Source organism: Panthera uncia, chromosome A2 (genome assembly GCF_023721935.1).
Source record: "Panthera uncia isolate 11264 chromosome A2, Puncia_PCG_1.0, whole genome shotgun sequence".
NCBI classification, from domain to species: Eukaryota; Metazoa; Chordata; class Mammalia; order Carnivora; family Felidae; genus Panthera; species Panthera uncia.
In genome coordinates this window covers 60014552-60028313 of record NC_064816.1, presented here as the reverse complement: position 1 = coordinate 60028313, position 13762 = coordinate 60014552, and the positions used below count along the sequence as shown (strand labels likewise).

The 13762-nt window shown below is 59.0% G+C and overlaps 1 protein-coding gene across 4 annotated transcripts in view; it reads left to right on the top strand.

Moving 5' to 3' along the window:
• PKD1L1 (polycystin 1 like 1, transient receptor potential channel interacting) overlaps positions 1-13762 on the top strand; it is a 133680-nt gene that overhangs the window by 43255 nt on the left and 76663 nt on the right. For all 4 annotated transcript variants that reach the window (XM_049641208.1, XM_049641206.1, XM_049641205.1 and 1 more), the window contains 8 exons: positions 1690-1871; positions 4182-4403; positions 6476-6636; positions 7862-8197; positions 8410-8475; positions 9951-10127; positions 11244-11321; positions 13433-13575. In XM_049641208.1, coding sequence (XP_049497165.1) covers positions 1690-1871; positions 4182-4403; positions 6476-6636; positions 7862-8197; positions 8410-8475; positions 9951-10127; positions 11244-11321; positions 13433-13575 — 1365 coding nt within the window. The remainder of the gene's footprint in view (positions 1-1689; positions 1872-4181; positions 4404-6475; positions 6637-7861; positions 8198-8409; positions 8476-9950; positions 10128-11243; positions 11322-13432; positions 13576-13762) is intronic.

Below are 13762 nucleotides of genomic sequence, written 5' to 3'. Positions count from 1 at the left end.
ATCACTTGTTCCTGAAACGGTCTATATTTTTTCTTGGTTTAACGTGGCTTAAAATCTTTACTGTCCGTCATCACATTGACAAGACCAAGCAGGCGTTCCTGTTCTGTGACCAGTCTTGGGGGTCTCCTTGTCACTGAGGTTCTTGGGGAAGTGACTGCCAGAAGGGCAGATTTCAGCTGGACAGACGTGGCCCAGAGCAGACCCAGTGCGGTCATGGTGTGGACTGTGTGACCAGCCTAACCACCCCGTGTTCCAGCTGGGCACGAATGGGGTGGAGGAGAATTTCCAAGACAGGCGGTCTGGCCCCCTGCCCGAGAGGCCTGGCACGGATGCCCATCTCCCTGTGGTGTGGCTCCGAACCCTGCAGATTACAAGTACCATTGTCAGTGTGGTTAGAAACAGCCATTCATGCAGAGGCTGGTTCATACTGTGTAAGGTCACGAGTCAGTGCTCTGTGACCTGGCAAAAAGAGAAGCGGACAGGGCCGTGTGGCCATGGGTTCCCTTTCCATCCTGCAGCTCTGAGCTAGTGTGTGCCGTTGGATAAGGTGCACAAAGATGGGCAGCGAAATGCTTGATGAGGCCCAATGCTGGTAACTTCATGCATCCAGCACTTGAGAGTCCCTTTTCCCCGAGATCCGGACAGTGGGGTCACAGGTGCCCTCGCCCGCCCATGTGGGAAGGGTCATGGTTGCGGTCCACGCCTCGGCGCTCAATGGCTCCGCTGGTTGACACACTCACTCATCAGCTGTGTCATTGGCGTTGAGTGGGCTACGGATGTATCTTTGTCCGAGTCGTGGCGACCCGACTTGAGAAGATGCTTTTGCTGAGATCCGAGCTCGTGTCATCACTTCGCCTTCGGGGGCCACTCCCTCAGATGTCCAGACCTCCTGCCGTCACTGTCCTGACAGGTTCCCCCACCCTGGGGGACGGGGTCCCCGTCTCTGGACGTTCCTGTTGGCTTCTTGGGCGGGAGGAGCTGGGCAGGCAGATTGGAGTGTAATCAGAGACGGTGCATCGCCCTCAGGCCCGCTCTCGGGAGAACCGCCAGCAGCGATCGTGGGTACGTTTTTGGAGAAAGTCACAGAGGACCCAGCCAGGACCCGTGAAAAGAACAGCGGGTGTTAGGCTCTATTTGTTTTTAAAGTTGCATCAAACTTCTAAAAGAACCCTTGCAAATGCCTTCTTCATAAACTGTTCCATATTCTTGAGTTGAAGAGTATTTGTCTCAAAGTTCATTTATTTGCTTCAAGAGCATCGATCACATGGGGGTAGAAATGTAGTTTGAAGGAAGTCTCCAGTGCCGTCCAAGACCACGGACAGATGGACAGACTCCCTGTCTGTGGAGTAGGTTTGGCATCTGGACTGTGAGCAGACAGGGCCATGTTACTGACGGTGTTGCTCTGTCCCCAGCTCCGTGTGCCCTCCAGATGCGGTGAGCGAATGCCCCCATCCTCACCGGCTTCAGCCACTCTGCTTCCACCGGGCACACAGTAGGCTGTTTGCCTGGCGAAGGTGACTGGCTGGGGTTGGAAATAACAGACCCTCTCGGTGCAGCGCTCGGAGCCGCTGTTGGAGCCAGCGGCGCATTTAGATGCCCCAGTTTCCTTCCAGAGTCAGAGGAGCGTCCACCCCGGAGGTCGTCCTGCCCAGTCCCCCGGGTGATGCCCCCTTGTCGGCGGTGTTCCAGGTTCAGGTGGAAGGCAGCGTCGTGCACAGCAGCTACCGTGTGGGGGTGGAGGTGCGAGCCCGGGCCCCCGTGAGCGTCATCTCCGAGGGCACGCACCTGTTCATCTCCAGAGCCCCCTCGTCCATCATCGTCCTCAGGGGATCCCAGTCCTATGACCCAGACAGTCCTGGAGCCGTTCTCAGGTGAGCCCGGGGGCTGTGTGACCATCTGGGCTGGGCACAGCCTCCCTCCCCTCCCCCCACCCATCGCCTTCTCCAAACCCAGGCCCAGAAACGTTGGGAGAGGTGGCCGTAAATCCTGCCTCGTCATTCAAACAACTTAAGTGCCTCCATTCTTGTTAGTTGAACTGACGTTTCACTCGGGATCGTAACGTAAGGGATTTGGGGAAGGTGTGGAACTAAACACATGAGCAGCTTTGTGAGTTGGTGTTTTAGAAAATGGAAGTTGAAATACTGCCTCAATCCGTTCCGGCTGCTGTAACAAACCACCCCGGCCTGCGTCGTCCATAAACCACACGTTTCCTTCTGTCCCCTCTGGGCGCTGGAAGGCCAGGACCGGGGTGCCAGCTGGCTCCGTGTCCAGGGGGGACCTGCTTCCTCTTTCGGAGCTGGCGCCCTCACTGTGTCCTCACAGGGTTGAAGGGGTCCAGGGCTCCCTGGGGACCATGTTATAGGCGCGCCAGTCTTTTCGTGGCCCCCCCCTTCATGATCTAATCCTCTCCCGAGGCCCCGCTCACACCTCACACAAACAGTCCGTCCTTAACAAATAAGTTATTTCATTACTAAAGTTCTTGCTTTGGTGTTCGGGGAGCTTGATCTCAGAGTCTCGCGCATCCCTTAATGTTAGAGGCCCCGGCTCAAGCCTGGTGCCCTTGACCGTCCACACACCTTCCCTGGTGGCCTCACCCAGTTTCCTGATGTGGACACCGTCCGCACCCCACTCCCCCTGAGCTGCACCCTCCACAGACACCGTCCGTGCAGCCCCCACCCAGACCACCGTTGGACTCCCGGCTGGCTGTGTCCTCGCCCGTCGGGCCCTCTGCGGCCTTCCCGTCTGCTGATGGAAGGTCCTTCCTGTTACCGAGGCCAAAGCCTTCAGTGGCCGCGGCTGCTCTTCTCCCCCTTTGTGGCCGGTCTGTCAGGAAGACTCACTGGCCCTGTCCGCCGTGAGGGCCGCATCCGGCTTCCTCCCACAGGGCGTCCTCACCGGTGCCCGGCTGTCCCCTGCCCACCGTCAGGCCCTGCTTCTTGGAGCAGCTGGACGCAGCTCGCAAAGCCCTGCCCCAAAGTCTGCAGCGCTGCCCGAGCACTCCCCGTGCCCCAGGCCTATGGCCACCTGTCCCCCGAGTCCTCTTCCTGCTCCATGCTCCCCCCCTGCCTTCAGCACTGGGGCGGTGGGGGTGCCTCCCGCATCTTCCCTCAGCTGACTCCTGGACTGTCCCCACCCCACTTCCTTCCATCTGCGCTCAGATACCACATACCCGGGGGGCTTCTGAGGGCCCCATCTGAAGCAACGACGGTCCCATCCCGACTCTGTGCCTTGTCCCCGTGACATCGGATATCCGCTCACCGGCTGTCACTGTCAGCAGTCTGTTCCCTCTGGAACAGTCCCTCCAGAAGGGCAGGGCTGCGGTTTGGCATATCCCCTGTGCCTGGCGCCCAGCAGGGCCTCAGTGAGTGTTCGTGAATAACCAGCGTAGACATTTGCTGCGTCCAAGTATGGGCTTTGGCGGAGGCCAGAGGTGGCCCCTTCACTTGCCGGTGATGTGTACGCACTCTGGACAAAGCACGCAGCTGGCTGTGTACCTCCTGCACCGTGGCCTCAGGACACAGCGGGGTCTTGGTCACGCTGTGCCCTCCCGACAGCCCCACGTGGCACCCAGAAGCAAGGGCTCAGTGTGTGTGTTTGCTGAGACGGGCTGAGTCTCCCCCTGGGAACGGGGATTGTTCCCGCCGAGCCCCGGGGAGGGTCGCTCCCACAAGGGCCTGAGCTGGACAGGCTCTGGATACAGGGAGGGTTAGGATGGGTGTCCGGGTCCAGCTTACCTGCAGCCAAGAGAGGGAAGTGACCTTGAAGGTATGAGCAGGAGTGCAGATTTGGGGGTGCTGCGGGGGGGGGGGGGGAGCCTGCGGCTGCAGGGCCGGCACCTCCCTGGGGGGCGCTGCTTGTCTCCATGTGTCCCTGCCCCTCCCCCCACCCCCGGGCAGGACCTGCCCCAGGCAGGGGTGGGGCTGTCTTCCTGACTGTCGCAAGTACAGAGGACTGAGCGTGCCTGGTGCTCATGTCCTGGCCCAGGAAGCCAGGTGGTTACCTGGCAGTACTGCTCCCGCTTTGGACACCCCCACCCTCCCTGCCTCAGAGCATAAGCGCAACCTCACAGCTCCCTGCCCAGCTGCTCCCCTGGGGCCCCGGGAAAGCCCACTGAGTGACCCCAGGGTGGTCACCTGACAGGCCAGAGCAGGTGCATTCAGCCCCATGGTGGCGTCCCGCAGGTATCACTGGAAGTGCACCGCAGCCAGCGCCCCTGGGCACCCCTGCTTCTCCGCCTCCTCTCCACACAGCCTGGACGCCGGGGCTCCCACCCTTTCCTTTCCTGCGGACTCTCTGAGCAACAGCTATGACCAGTTTCTCGTGACACTGATGGTGTCCAGCGGTGGCCGGAACTCTTCAGAGGCACAGGTGTTCCTGTCCCCTCGCCCCGACTCGGCACTCGGGTGCGTCCTGTCCTATGCTCCCTGCACTGCGGATTCAAGGGGTGCACCCTTCTGTGCTCTGCCCTATGGGTGTGGGAGCCACTGCATGCAGGAGCCGGGCCCACAGGAGAAAGGGGCTGACCAGGGAGGGCTGGGGGAATCCGCGGTCCTCTGGCCCCAGGGCAGAGCCTGCTGGGCTCATGCTGGCACCTGGGGGCTCCAAGTGGGAGGGCTCCTGTGTCCGGGGCCTGAGGCCAAGCCTGGAAAGGGCTAAGGCATCTCAGGGCCTCTGCCCAGGGCCTTCCAGGCGTCGCCGAGCTGGGCCAGATGGCAGCGTGGAGGCGGTGCAGGTGGAAGGAGCAGAGAAATACTGTGACCACAGAGGCCAGACTAGCACCTGAGTGAGGGCCCCACTCAGCGCCAGCACCATGCAGGCTGGCGTGCCCTGCTGCTGCTTCAGACTTCCCCTGGGGAGCTAGGTCCCAAGGAGCGGGCTGGGGGCAAGGGGGACGTCCGCAAGGACTCAGGCGAGCAGGACCGCTTCCGTACATGGACCCTGCAACGGGTCTAGGCAGTTGCCGTCGTCATGTTGAAAACACGTGTAGTTAGAAATGTGGGTAGCTGGTTCTGGAAGGCTTCCTGGAGGAGGAAGCAAATTGGCCGTGCCTGGCAGGACCAATGCAAAGGAGAGGACGTGAGCTGTGGTACCAAGGTCAGGCAGACCACCGTGATGGAGCCCCCCCCCCTCAGGGGTTCAGGTTTGAAGCCATGAGAAACAAGTCTCAGCAGACAGAGTAGACACTTCTCCAAGGTCCATACAGACCCAGACTGCCTGCATCGGTTTTGAGTCGTGATGTGTGTTAAAGGTGAAGGAATGGAGGTGCCCTGCTGGCTCAGTCAGTGGAGCATGTGACTCTTGATCTCCGGGTCGTGAGTTCAAGCCCCACACTGGGTGTGGAGCCTACTTAAAAAAAATTTTTTTTAAGTGAAGGAATGCCAGTACAGGGCTACAAGCCTTGGGCCATCATTTAAATAATTATACTAATAAATTAGGCCCTTTTTAAAAAAATACAATGTACCATATAATTCTGTTACTCATAAGATAAAGAATTTATTTGAAGATACTCACCATGTTCTGAAGGTGGATGTCTATCAGTCCTGTCAGGCATTATCTGGGCCCCTGTGGACCCTGTCTCTGCGAGGTCTGGGGCCAGACAGGCCTCCCGCGTCTGGCCCGTCCCTACCCAACAGGCACACGCATGTGGTGCGTGGAGAGAGGCGTGACCACTTACACGCAGACACACGTACGTGCACACATAGGGACAGCCCGGCCTGAGGCCCCTCGAGGAGCCTGCGTGGCCCTGTGTGCTGTGCTCCCTCCACCTGGACCTCCTGTGCTGGGGGGGGCCGCGGTCTGACACGGGGGGAACACCTGCACCACACACATGCTCCAGGAGGTTGGTGGGGGGGGTCTCTCTACCTTGGCCTGCCGAGGCCCCTGAGTCCCACAGGACAGAAACCCATCGAATCAGGCCCGTGGCGGCAAACCCTGACCACCCATACCGCCTAAGGAACTGCGTTCCTCAGGGCATGTGTTGGCGAGTGCTGGTCAGCAAAGGAGCCTGGGGAAGGAATTCGGGGGGCCACGGGGCTGCAGGCCTGAGAGATTGGGTGGGGTTTCACGTGTGGGGCCCAGCAGACTGCAGGGAGCAAGGCTAAGGGCATGGATGCAGTGTCCCCTGGAGCACCCGAGGCTGTGTGAGAATGCAGAATGTCCTCAGCCACTGGGGGCGGAGCCCCAAGGTGAAGAGAACACTCAGGGGGCGTCCCTCCTGCGGAGAGAGTGGCCAGAGTGCCGTCCTGGCTCTGTCCTGAGCTGTGTGACCTGGAGGAATTGCACACCCTCTCTGAGCTCAGTGTGTTTGCCTCCTGGGATCTGGCCCATGTGGGTGGAGCTGGGTGAGGGCTCAGCCACCCTGGAGGTGCTCAGTCCCGTTGGCCGTGACACAGACACCCTCTTAACGTGGCTGAACAAGACCACAGAAGCACCCAGTCCTTTCCCTAAAACCTCCAACCTGGTCTGCACGTCACAGATTCGTCCACATCTCCTGGGTCAACTTTAGAGACGTCTTTGTTAACTGGAATGAGGAACTTTGTCTTCAGGCTGAGTGCGAAGTCTGTGGCCAAGTGTCCCGGCTGTCCTACTCCTGGGACCTCTTCCTGGTCAACGCAACAGAAGGGACTAGTGTGGAAGGTGAGATCACTGCCCCTTCGTGTGTTAAGTGGGGCAGGACGCAGGGATTCACAGATCTCTAACGGCGTGCAGACTCTGCCTCGTCTGGGCTGGCGTCCCTGGTCCTGCCTGTCGCTGACCGTGTCCCCCAGCCCCTCTCCTTTATGCCCTTGGGGATGCCTTGCCCCCGTCCCTCCCAGGTCCTGCCGTCCTTGGGGCCAGGTCTCGCCCCAGCTCTGCTCCCTGTGCCCAGAGGGGCTTCTCCAAGACCTGGCTCTCTTGGGTGGGGAAGGTGGGTCCGGGCGCTGCCAGGATGGTGGTGAGGGTACGTGGGATCCCGGGAGAACACGCCCACTCTGGGGTGGGAGGTGGCCTGCGGGTGCCGTGGCCGCTGGGTTTGAACCACGAGGGACATGGGTTCCCACCAGTGGTGTCTGTGATCAGAGAGATGGTGGTGAATGGCAAACAGAAGGGCTTTTATTTCTGAGCTGCGCGCGGCTGTTCCTATGACAGAAGCTTGTGCCAAGCCCTCAGAGACCCACACTTAACTTCTTTTGGATCCGTTTGGTGGGGCCGCACGCAGCTTCCCTACACGGAGCTCGGAGCCCGGCTGCCCTCACAGCTGGAGGGACATGGAGACTCGGGCAATGTGCACTTCTTCACAGCGGAGCCGTTCCCACACCCCGAGATAGTTGACCGTTTCTGAGGCAAAGCCCGTGGGGAACGCACTAGAGGAACCTGGGTCACAGACCCCGGTAGTTGATCTTGCAGCAGAGCCGGGGATTATCCCTTGTCTTTGTTGTCACAGAATCTTGCTGTGTCACGGCAGCACTTAAAAGCTGGCCACCGTGACACGTCGTCTTTTACGTCTTCAGAAATGTTTCTTTATTTGGCATTCGTCCTTTCTCGTAAATTATCCTAGCACTTGTTAGAACTGTGACCCGAGACGCTGACAGGTGAGCGAGGGTCGGGAGAGAGTCCACGTGGCCGCATTGTCTCAAACATGCGTGGACGACCCGTGCCAGGCGGGGTCCCGAGGGGGACACGTGGACAAATTGGTGGCCTGCTTCCATGCGTCTGCTTCTCAGGAGCCGGACTGCCTGCCTCCGGTGAAAACCAGGCTCCGCTAATTTTCTCATACGTGTCCTTTTTAGATTTGCATTGGGTCTGTTACAACAGCACGTAAACCTTGAACCGCATAGCTTTTCTGCTCCAGATTTCTGACACTGTCCCGTGTTTGTTCAAGTTCCCTTTTGTAGGACGGTGGGGCTGCTGGGCTCTGCTGGACTGGGGGCCGTTTCCAGGCCACCAGAGTCCAGTCCACCGTCCACGGAGCCGAGCTGGCCGGAGTGCCACACCACGGGAGCGCCGTTCTCACAGGAGCCGTTGCCACAGACCCGGGGCCAGCCCGGCCTTTCAGCCGTGGGGAAACCCTCCTCAGGGCCCACGGTCAGCCGACACTGGGTTCCCACCACGGGTGACACTGCAGCCCCGGGAGTGACTCCCCAGGACCAGGGCTCTCCAGGACCCAGCTCCCCTGGAGGAAGTTCGCCCTCCCAGGGCCTGTCCCCTTCCCCCTCTGGTAAGTGCCACAGTCCCCTCATATTCGGGGCCGGGCCCAGACTCCACTGTCTCCTCCATTGTGGTGGTGACACAGTGACACCCGCAAGGACAGGATGTGGACTCTAGAAACACACTGGGGCGGCCCACGTGCTGCGTCAGGAGGGTGGGTATTAATTTCAGGAGAGTCTTACAGCTTTAAATGACACGTTACGGTTTTCTCCTCTCGTGTAGATTTTGAAGCCTATTACGGCAATATCCAAGAAGCAGAGCTGTCCAGAGGGAGACAGCCCGCTGACTGTGAGTCCGTGCTTCTCCCTCTTTCTGGGGCTCCTTGGGTCCCTGTGTCCCCGCCTCGGGTCCCTGTGTCCCCTCGGGTCTAACCTCTGAAATCGAGAATTGCCCCCCGCCCCATGGCATCACGACCACCAAGAGCTCCCAGAGACGAAGGAAAAAGCCCAGATTCCTCTGCATGGCACCGTCTCCCCCAAATCCTTATTTCCAGCTCACCTACTTCTCTTCGGGCTCCCTGCGCTTCCAAAAGCCCCAGGCCCATGGGGGGTACCGCCCCTGTCCCACACCTCAGTCCCCAGAGTATCATCTGCCAAAAACACCTCCCTTTGCGCCTTACCCACTTGTCATCTTGGAGCGCTTCCTCCTTTCCCGTCAGCCTCCGTTCCCTTCCTCCGGGACAGTCCCACCTTCTTACCTTGTATCACCCCCGCTCCTGTGACAGCCCAGCAGAGTCCTCACTGCGCCTGAAGCAGGTGCGCAAGGTGCTCGCGGCTGTCTCCTTGTGTGTCCTGCTCTAGTCTAGCTCTTCAGGGAAGCTTCCCTGGCAAGTGCAAACCCGTGTGCCAGATGATCACAGTGCCTGGCACACCGGCACACAGTGAGTATGTTCTCAGGTGGAGAGATGCACGGTCACTGGAGGATTGGTCGTCTGTGGGCAGGATGGCCGGATGGTCATTGGAGGACGTGTCTGTGGGCAGGACGTCCGGACGGTCAGGGGACAACGTGACTGTGGGCAGGATGGCCGGACGATCAGGGGACGACGTGTCTGTGTCCCACCACCCCAGGCACCTGGACACGCGGAAGCCCTTGCTCTTTCTTTTCCTCCATCCCTGCCGCCTGCCCTCATTCACTGTGTGACACAGCTGGAGACCTCTCAGGGCCACAGCATAGCCCCTCCTCCCCCCACCAGTCCTCAATGTCTTCCCGCCACATGCTGGGCCTCCCACCAGAGCGCCCTGGCACTTTCTGCCTCATTTCCCTGCCTTCCCCTTTGTCACCCCCTCCAGCCACATCTCCAACGTTTACTCGGTCCCTGTCTGTGCCTTGCCCACCCGGGCCCTCTCGGACCATGGCCCGGCAGCTCTAAGACAGCCCCTTCTCGGAGGGGCCCCTCTCATTCCTCTGACTCCTCCCTCCCATTCCTCCCTCCCAGGCCCTGCATTGTCTCGTTGCCTCAGGGCCTTACAGTACTGAGGGGGGCAGGGGAGCAGGGGGGCAGGGTCCTCCTGCGCCCTGACCTGCCAGGGAAGCTCCAGGAAGCAGGGCCCCTGTCGCTCTGGTTAGCGGCTCTGCCCCAGTCCAGCACCCGGCCTGGTGCGCAGAGGGTCTGCTGAACGCGAGAGGCGGGTGGAAGGGACAGAACGTGCCATTGCAGCATGAACCCACGTCATTCAGGAGGACGCACAGCAGAATGGGTACTGATGAAGGCCGTCAGACTGTCATTATGGCCTGTCCCTTACCGTGTCGGCTTGTCTTCCCAGGGCCCAACCCCAGCCTCCCAGGATCAGATCCGAGTTCCAGTGCTGACAGGGACCGTGGTGACGGGGACAACCTGCTGGGCCCCTTGCCCCCGACAGCTGCTGCCGGGCCCCCTCTCATGGTTGACTGGCCCAAGTCCCTGGTGGGCCGCACACTCTTCCACAGCTACACCGCCTCCGGTACGGCGCATGTCTACACAAATGGGAATTGGCAGCTGGTCCAGAAGGGTTTGCTCGCCAGCCTGTTTCTTCTGCCACATTTCCTTTCCACACAGAAGTACTTGGGGTCATTGAGCCTTTTCTCCTTGTATGTGTCCCTCTGGGGACGGCAGACGGGGCCCCATTTACGGGCAGACTTGGCCTCTGTAGCCCCAGGAGCCCTGTCTGCACATGGAACAACCTGTGCCAGGCCGAGGCCACGACCTCCACAGGGAGGATGATCACCCCACGGAGTGGGCATGGTGGCCCCGCTCCGTGACGCACTGGCTCCACTCGGTGCTGGCTTGAGGCCTCTTGTGGGGAAGCCTGGGGCCACGTCTACCCCACTGTTGTCACACGGCTGCCTCCTCCCCTCTCCCCTGCCCCCCGCCATGGTTCCCTGTGGAGACCGCCAGCCTGTATTTTGGGACCCTCCCACCTTCAGAGTCAGCCCCTGCCCCCCAGGGAAGGGACCCGGTCCCCAGGGGACAGCTGTCACACCCAGGTTTCAGAAATGGTTCACAGGGTTCCTGCAAGATACAAAAATCACTTTGAAATATCTTCTTTTTTAAATATTTATTTATTTATTTATTTATTTATTTTGGAGAGACAGGACAGGGGAGGGACAGAGAGAGAGAGGAGGGCAGCAGAGACATGGGACTCCATCTCACAAACTGAGAACGAATGACCTGAGTGGAAATCAGGAGTCGGACACTTAACCAATGGAGCCCCCCAGGCTCCCCTGCTTTGAAATTTCTTCATCACCCCTCGCGGACAGACTGAATGTGCAAACTAGCCGGCTTGGAGACTGGACCTAATGCTACTGGTGCAGAGCGAGCTCTCGCCAGCGTCGTCTCTCCCTCGGAGCCTAGTGTGACCCTGGGCCCACCCCCAGCACCCCCATTCAGGGTCACTGCTGTCGGGCAGGGGATGCTGGAGGAGAGATTTCAGCTCCGTAAAGAGGGTGGGTGACGAGCATCTGGGGGCATTGCAGGGAGGAGCCTGCTGTACCCCTGCCTATGGAGGTGCAGGGCGTCTGCCCGCTCCCCTGTCTTCAGAGCTTTCCCGTGATGGCTTCCATGTGCCCCTTCTCTGCAGGTATCACGGGACAGACTGTGACAATCAAGCCATTCGCACTGAGCCCTGGGAAGACCTACGTCCTGCAAGCCTCTGTGGGTATGTTACGCTGTCAGCTGGACCCGGTCGGGGGGATGATGAGGGGTTTCATTACATTCATGTTTTTTCTGGAAATTTCAGCCACTTCAGAGTCTCCCGAGCTCTTGTCCCGGGTGTCCTGACCCTCCCTCCATCCCCACAGTCACTCACTGCTCATTGTTGCCTCCTTGTGTGTGTTTCTGATCCTTAAGGGATCAGGTGGGTGTTTAGGTCACAGTAAAGGCTGAGGTGTTTGCCTTAAAAACACACACACACACACACACACATACAGAAAACTACATATGTATTTATTTTATTTTGTCCAAGACAAGTGCATTAGCTGGTTCTTTCCCTGCAAATTGGTCGATAACTCCTCCACATATTTAAAACCCAACGAGGTAGCATTTCTGTTGTTCTGTGGACACCGTTTGTTGAATACATGACATGTTTACCCCGTGTCCTGTTCCGTGTCCCTTCTGGCCTTCCCGTGACTCAATCTGACATCTGACTTTGGGGTCATTTTTGGACATTCTGCCCCATTTCTAGAGAGTTGTTGTGGGTATTTTTTTGAAATTTATTTATTTTGAGAGAGAGAGAGAGCACACGCAAATGGGAGAGGAGCAGAGGGAGAGGGGGAGAGAGGATCCCAAGCAGGCCCAGCACTGTCAGCATAGAGCCCAATGTGGGGCTCGAACTCACAAGCTGGAAGTTCACGACCTGTGAGATCCCAACCTGAGCAGAGATCAAGAGTCCGAGGCTCAACCGACTGAGCCTCCCAGGCGCCACCTAGAGGTCTTTAGTTCCATAGAAGAAGCACAGAGGTTCTGATGGTTTACACATACGGATGGGTTTGGGTCGGTGCCCACACTTTTGGGCTTGTGGACACCCTGGTGCGTTTCCAGTGTTGTATTCTGCATTGGCTTCCTTTCTCCCGGGCGTGCAGCACGAGGCTGACTTCCCTGTGAGACCCCTTGGTAGGGCCGGCAGGGTCCCTGGGCTTCATTCTCGTTCCCCCTGTTTCTGTTGACATCGTTGCAAAGGTCATCCCGCCCCTTCCATGGGCGTTCAGAGACTAAACCCCAGGTGCCTGTGTTTGGTACGAGAGAGGCATTTCCCTGTGTTTTCCCAAATACCACAGAGCCAACCATTGGCTAGCCCTCCCTCCCTTTGCTGCTGACATTTGTCCAAATGATGAGCCTTAGGGCCATTTTCACAGGTGGGTCACACTCCTTCTGGGGGGAAGAGACTCGGCCTCTGTGCGAGAGGCCCGGCTCGTCCCGGCTCACCTCGCTGTGCCGCCTCGGCAGCCACGCTGGCCCCTGGGCTCCCGCCCACACCAGGCCGGGCCGTGGCCCCCAGCTGACTTCCACGGTCCATGTGACCCTGGAGCAGGATGGTAAACGAGGTTATCTCCAGTGCGGCACCTGCTGTTAGGATGATGGTTTATACATCTCATTCTTAGATGTTGTACCTCAAGAAAAAGACATCAGAAGTGGAAAAACAAAACAAAATCGCGTCATGGGAACAAACATGGAACGATTAATGATTAATCATCAGTCATGGTAGCAAATGGGAAATAAAATGTTTGATGCTTGGGGAACCATGGTTGTGCATATCGGACTATGTGTGTTTCCCTGGGGAGTTTGAACTCTGTATTTAGATATGAATGCAGTTGACAGAAGCCATAAAAAATGGCATTGGTGCTAAATTCAAGTGAGCCACACGTAACTGTTTGTGGATGAGACTTCGAGAGGACCCGGGTGGGGGGGGGCGAGGCTGCGGTGAGGGGGAGCCCCGAGTCCTTTAGTGTCTGTGCTCAAGACTTTGATTTCCATCTGCATGATCTGTGTGTGCCTCCTGACCCCGGGCCTGGGTGTGGCTGCCTGCACTTTGAGTGCCTGTGGACGTGTCACATGACAGGTGCCGCGTGCAGGGTCCCCCCCTCCCGCGCATGTCGCAGTCCCCTACCACCGGGTCCCCCCACTCGGGCTCTGACCCAATCCGAATCTCTAGCAAGTTCCCGGGCGACGCCGATGCCGCTGTCTGGGGATCACACGGTGGCAGCCACACAGTGTCCCACTGGGACCGGGCATTCGTGCAACTGTAGTTCTCTGTCACGCTCTCCTCCACAGCCTCCAAGCACGGCTTCCTGGGGCGAGCTCAGCTTTATGTGACGCTCAGGCCAGCTCCGTGGGCCGTGACCTGTCAAGTGCAGCCACATCGTGGCCTCGAGGCACACACCGTCTTCAGCATCTTCTGCATGTCAGGGAGACCGGTACGCGCGGCTGCCCCAAGTGTGTCCCAGAGGCAGAGGTGGCTCTCCGGGGAGATGCTGCGGGACGTTAACCCTGGGGTCTGGGGGCGGGAGTACCGTGGCTGTGCCCTCCACCCGCTCAGGGAGACACCACCCGTTCCTTCCCCCACCCTGCCCCTTCCCTCAGAACCCACCGCCTGTGTCCCTG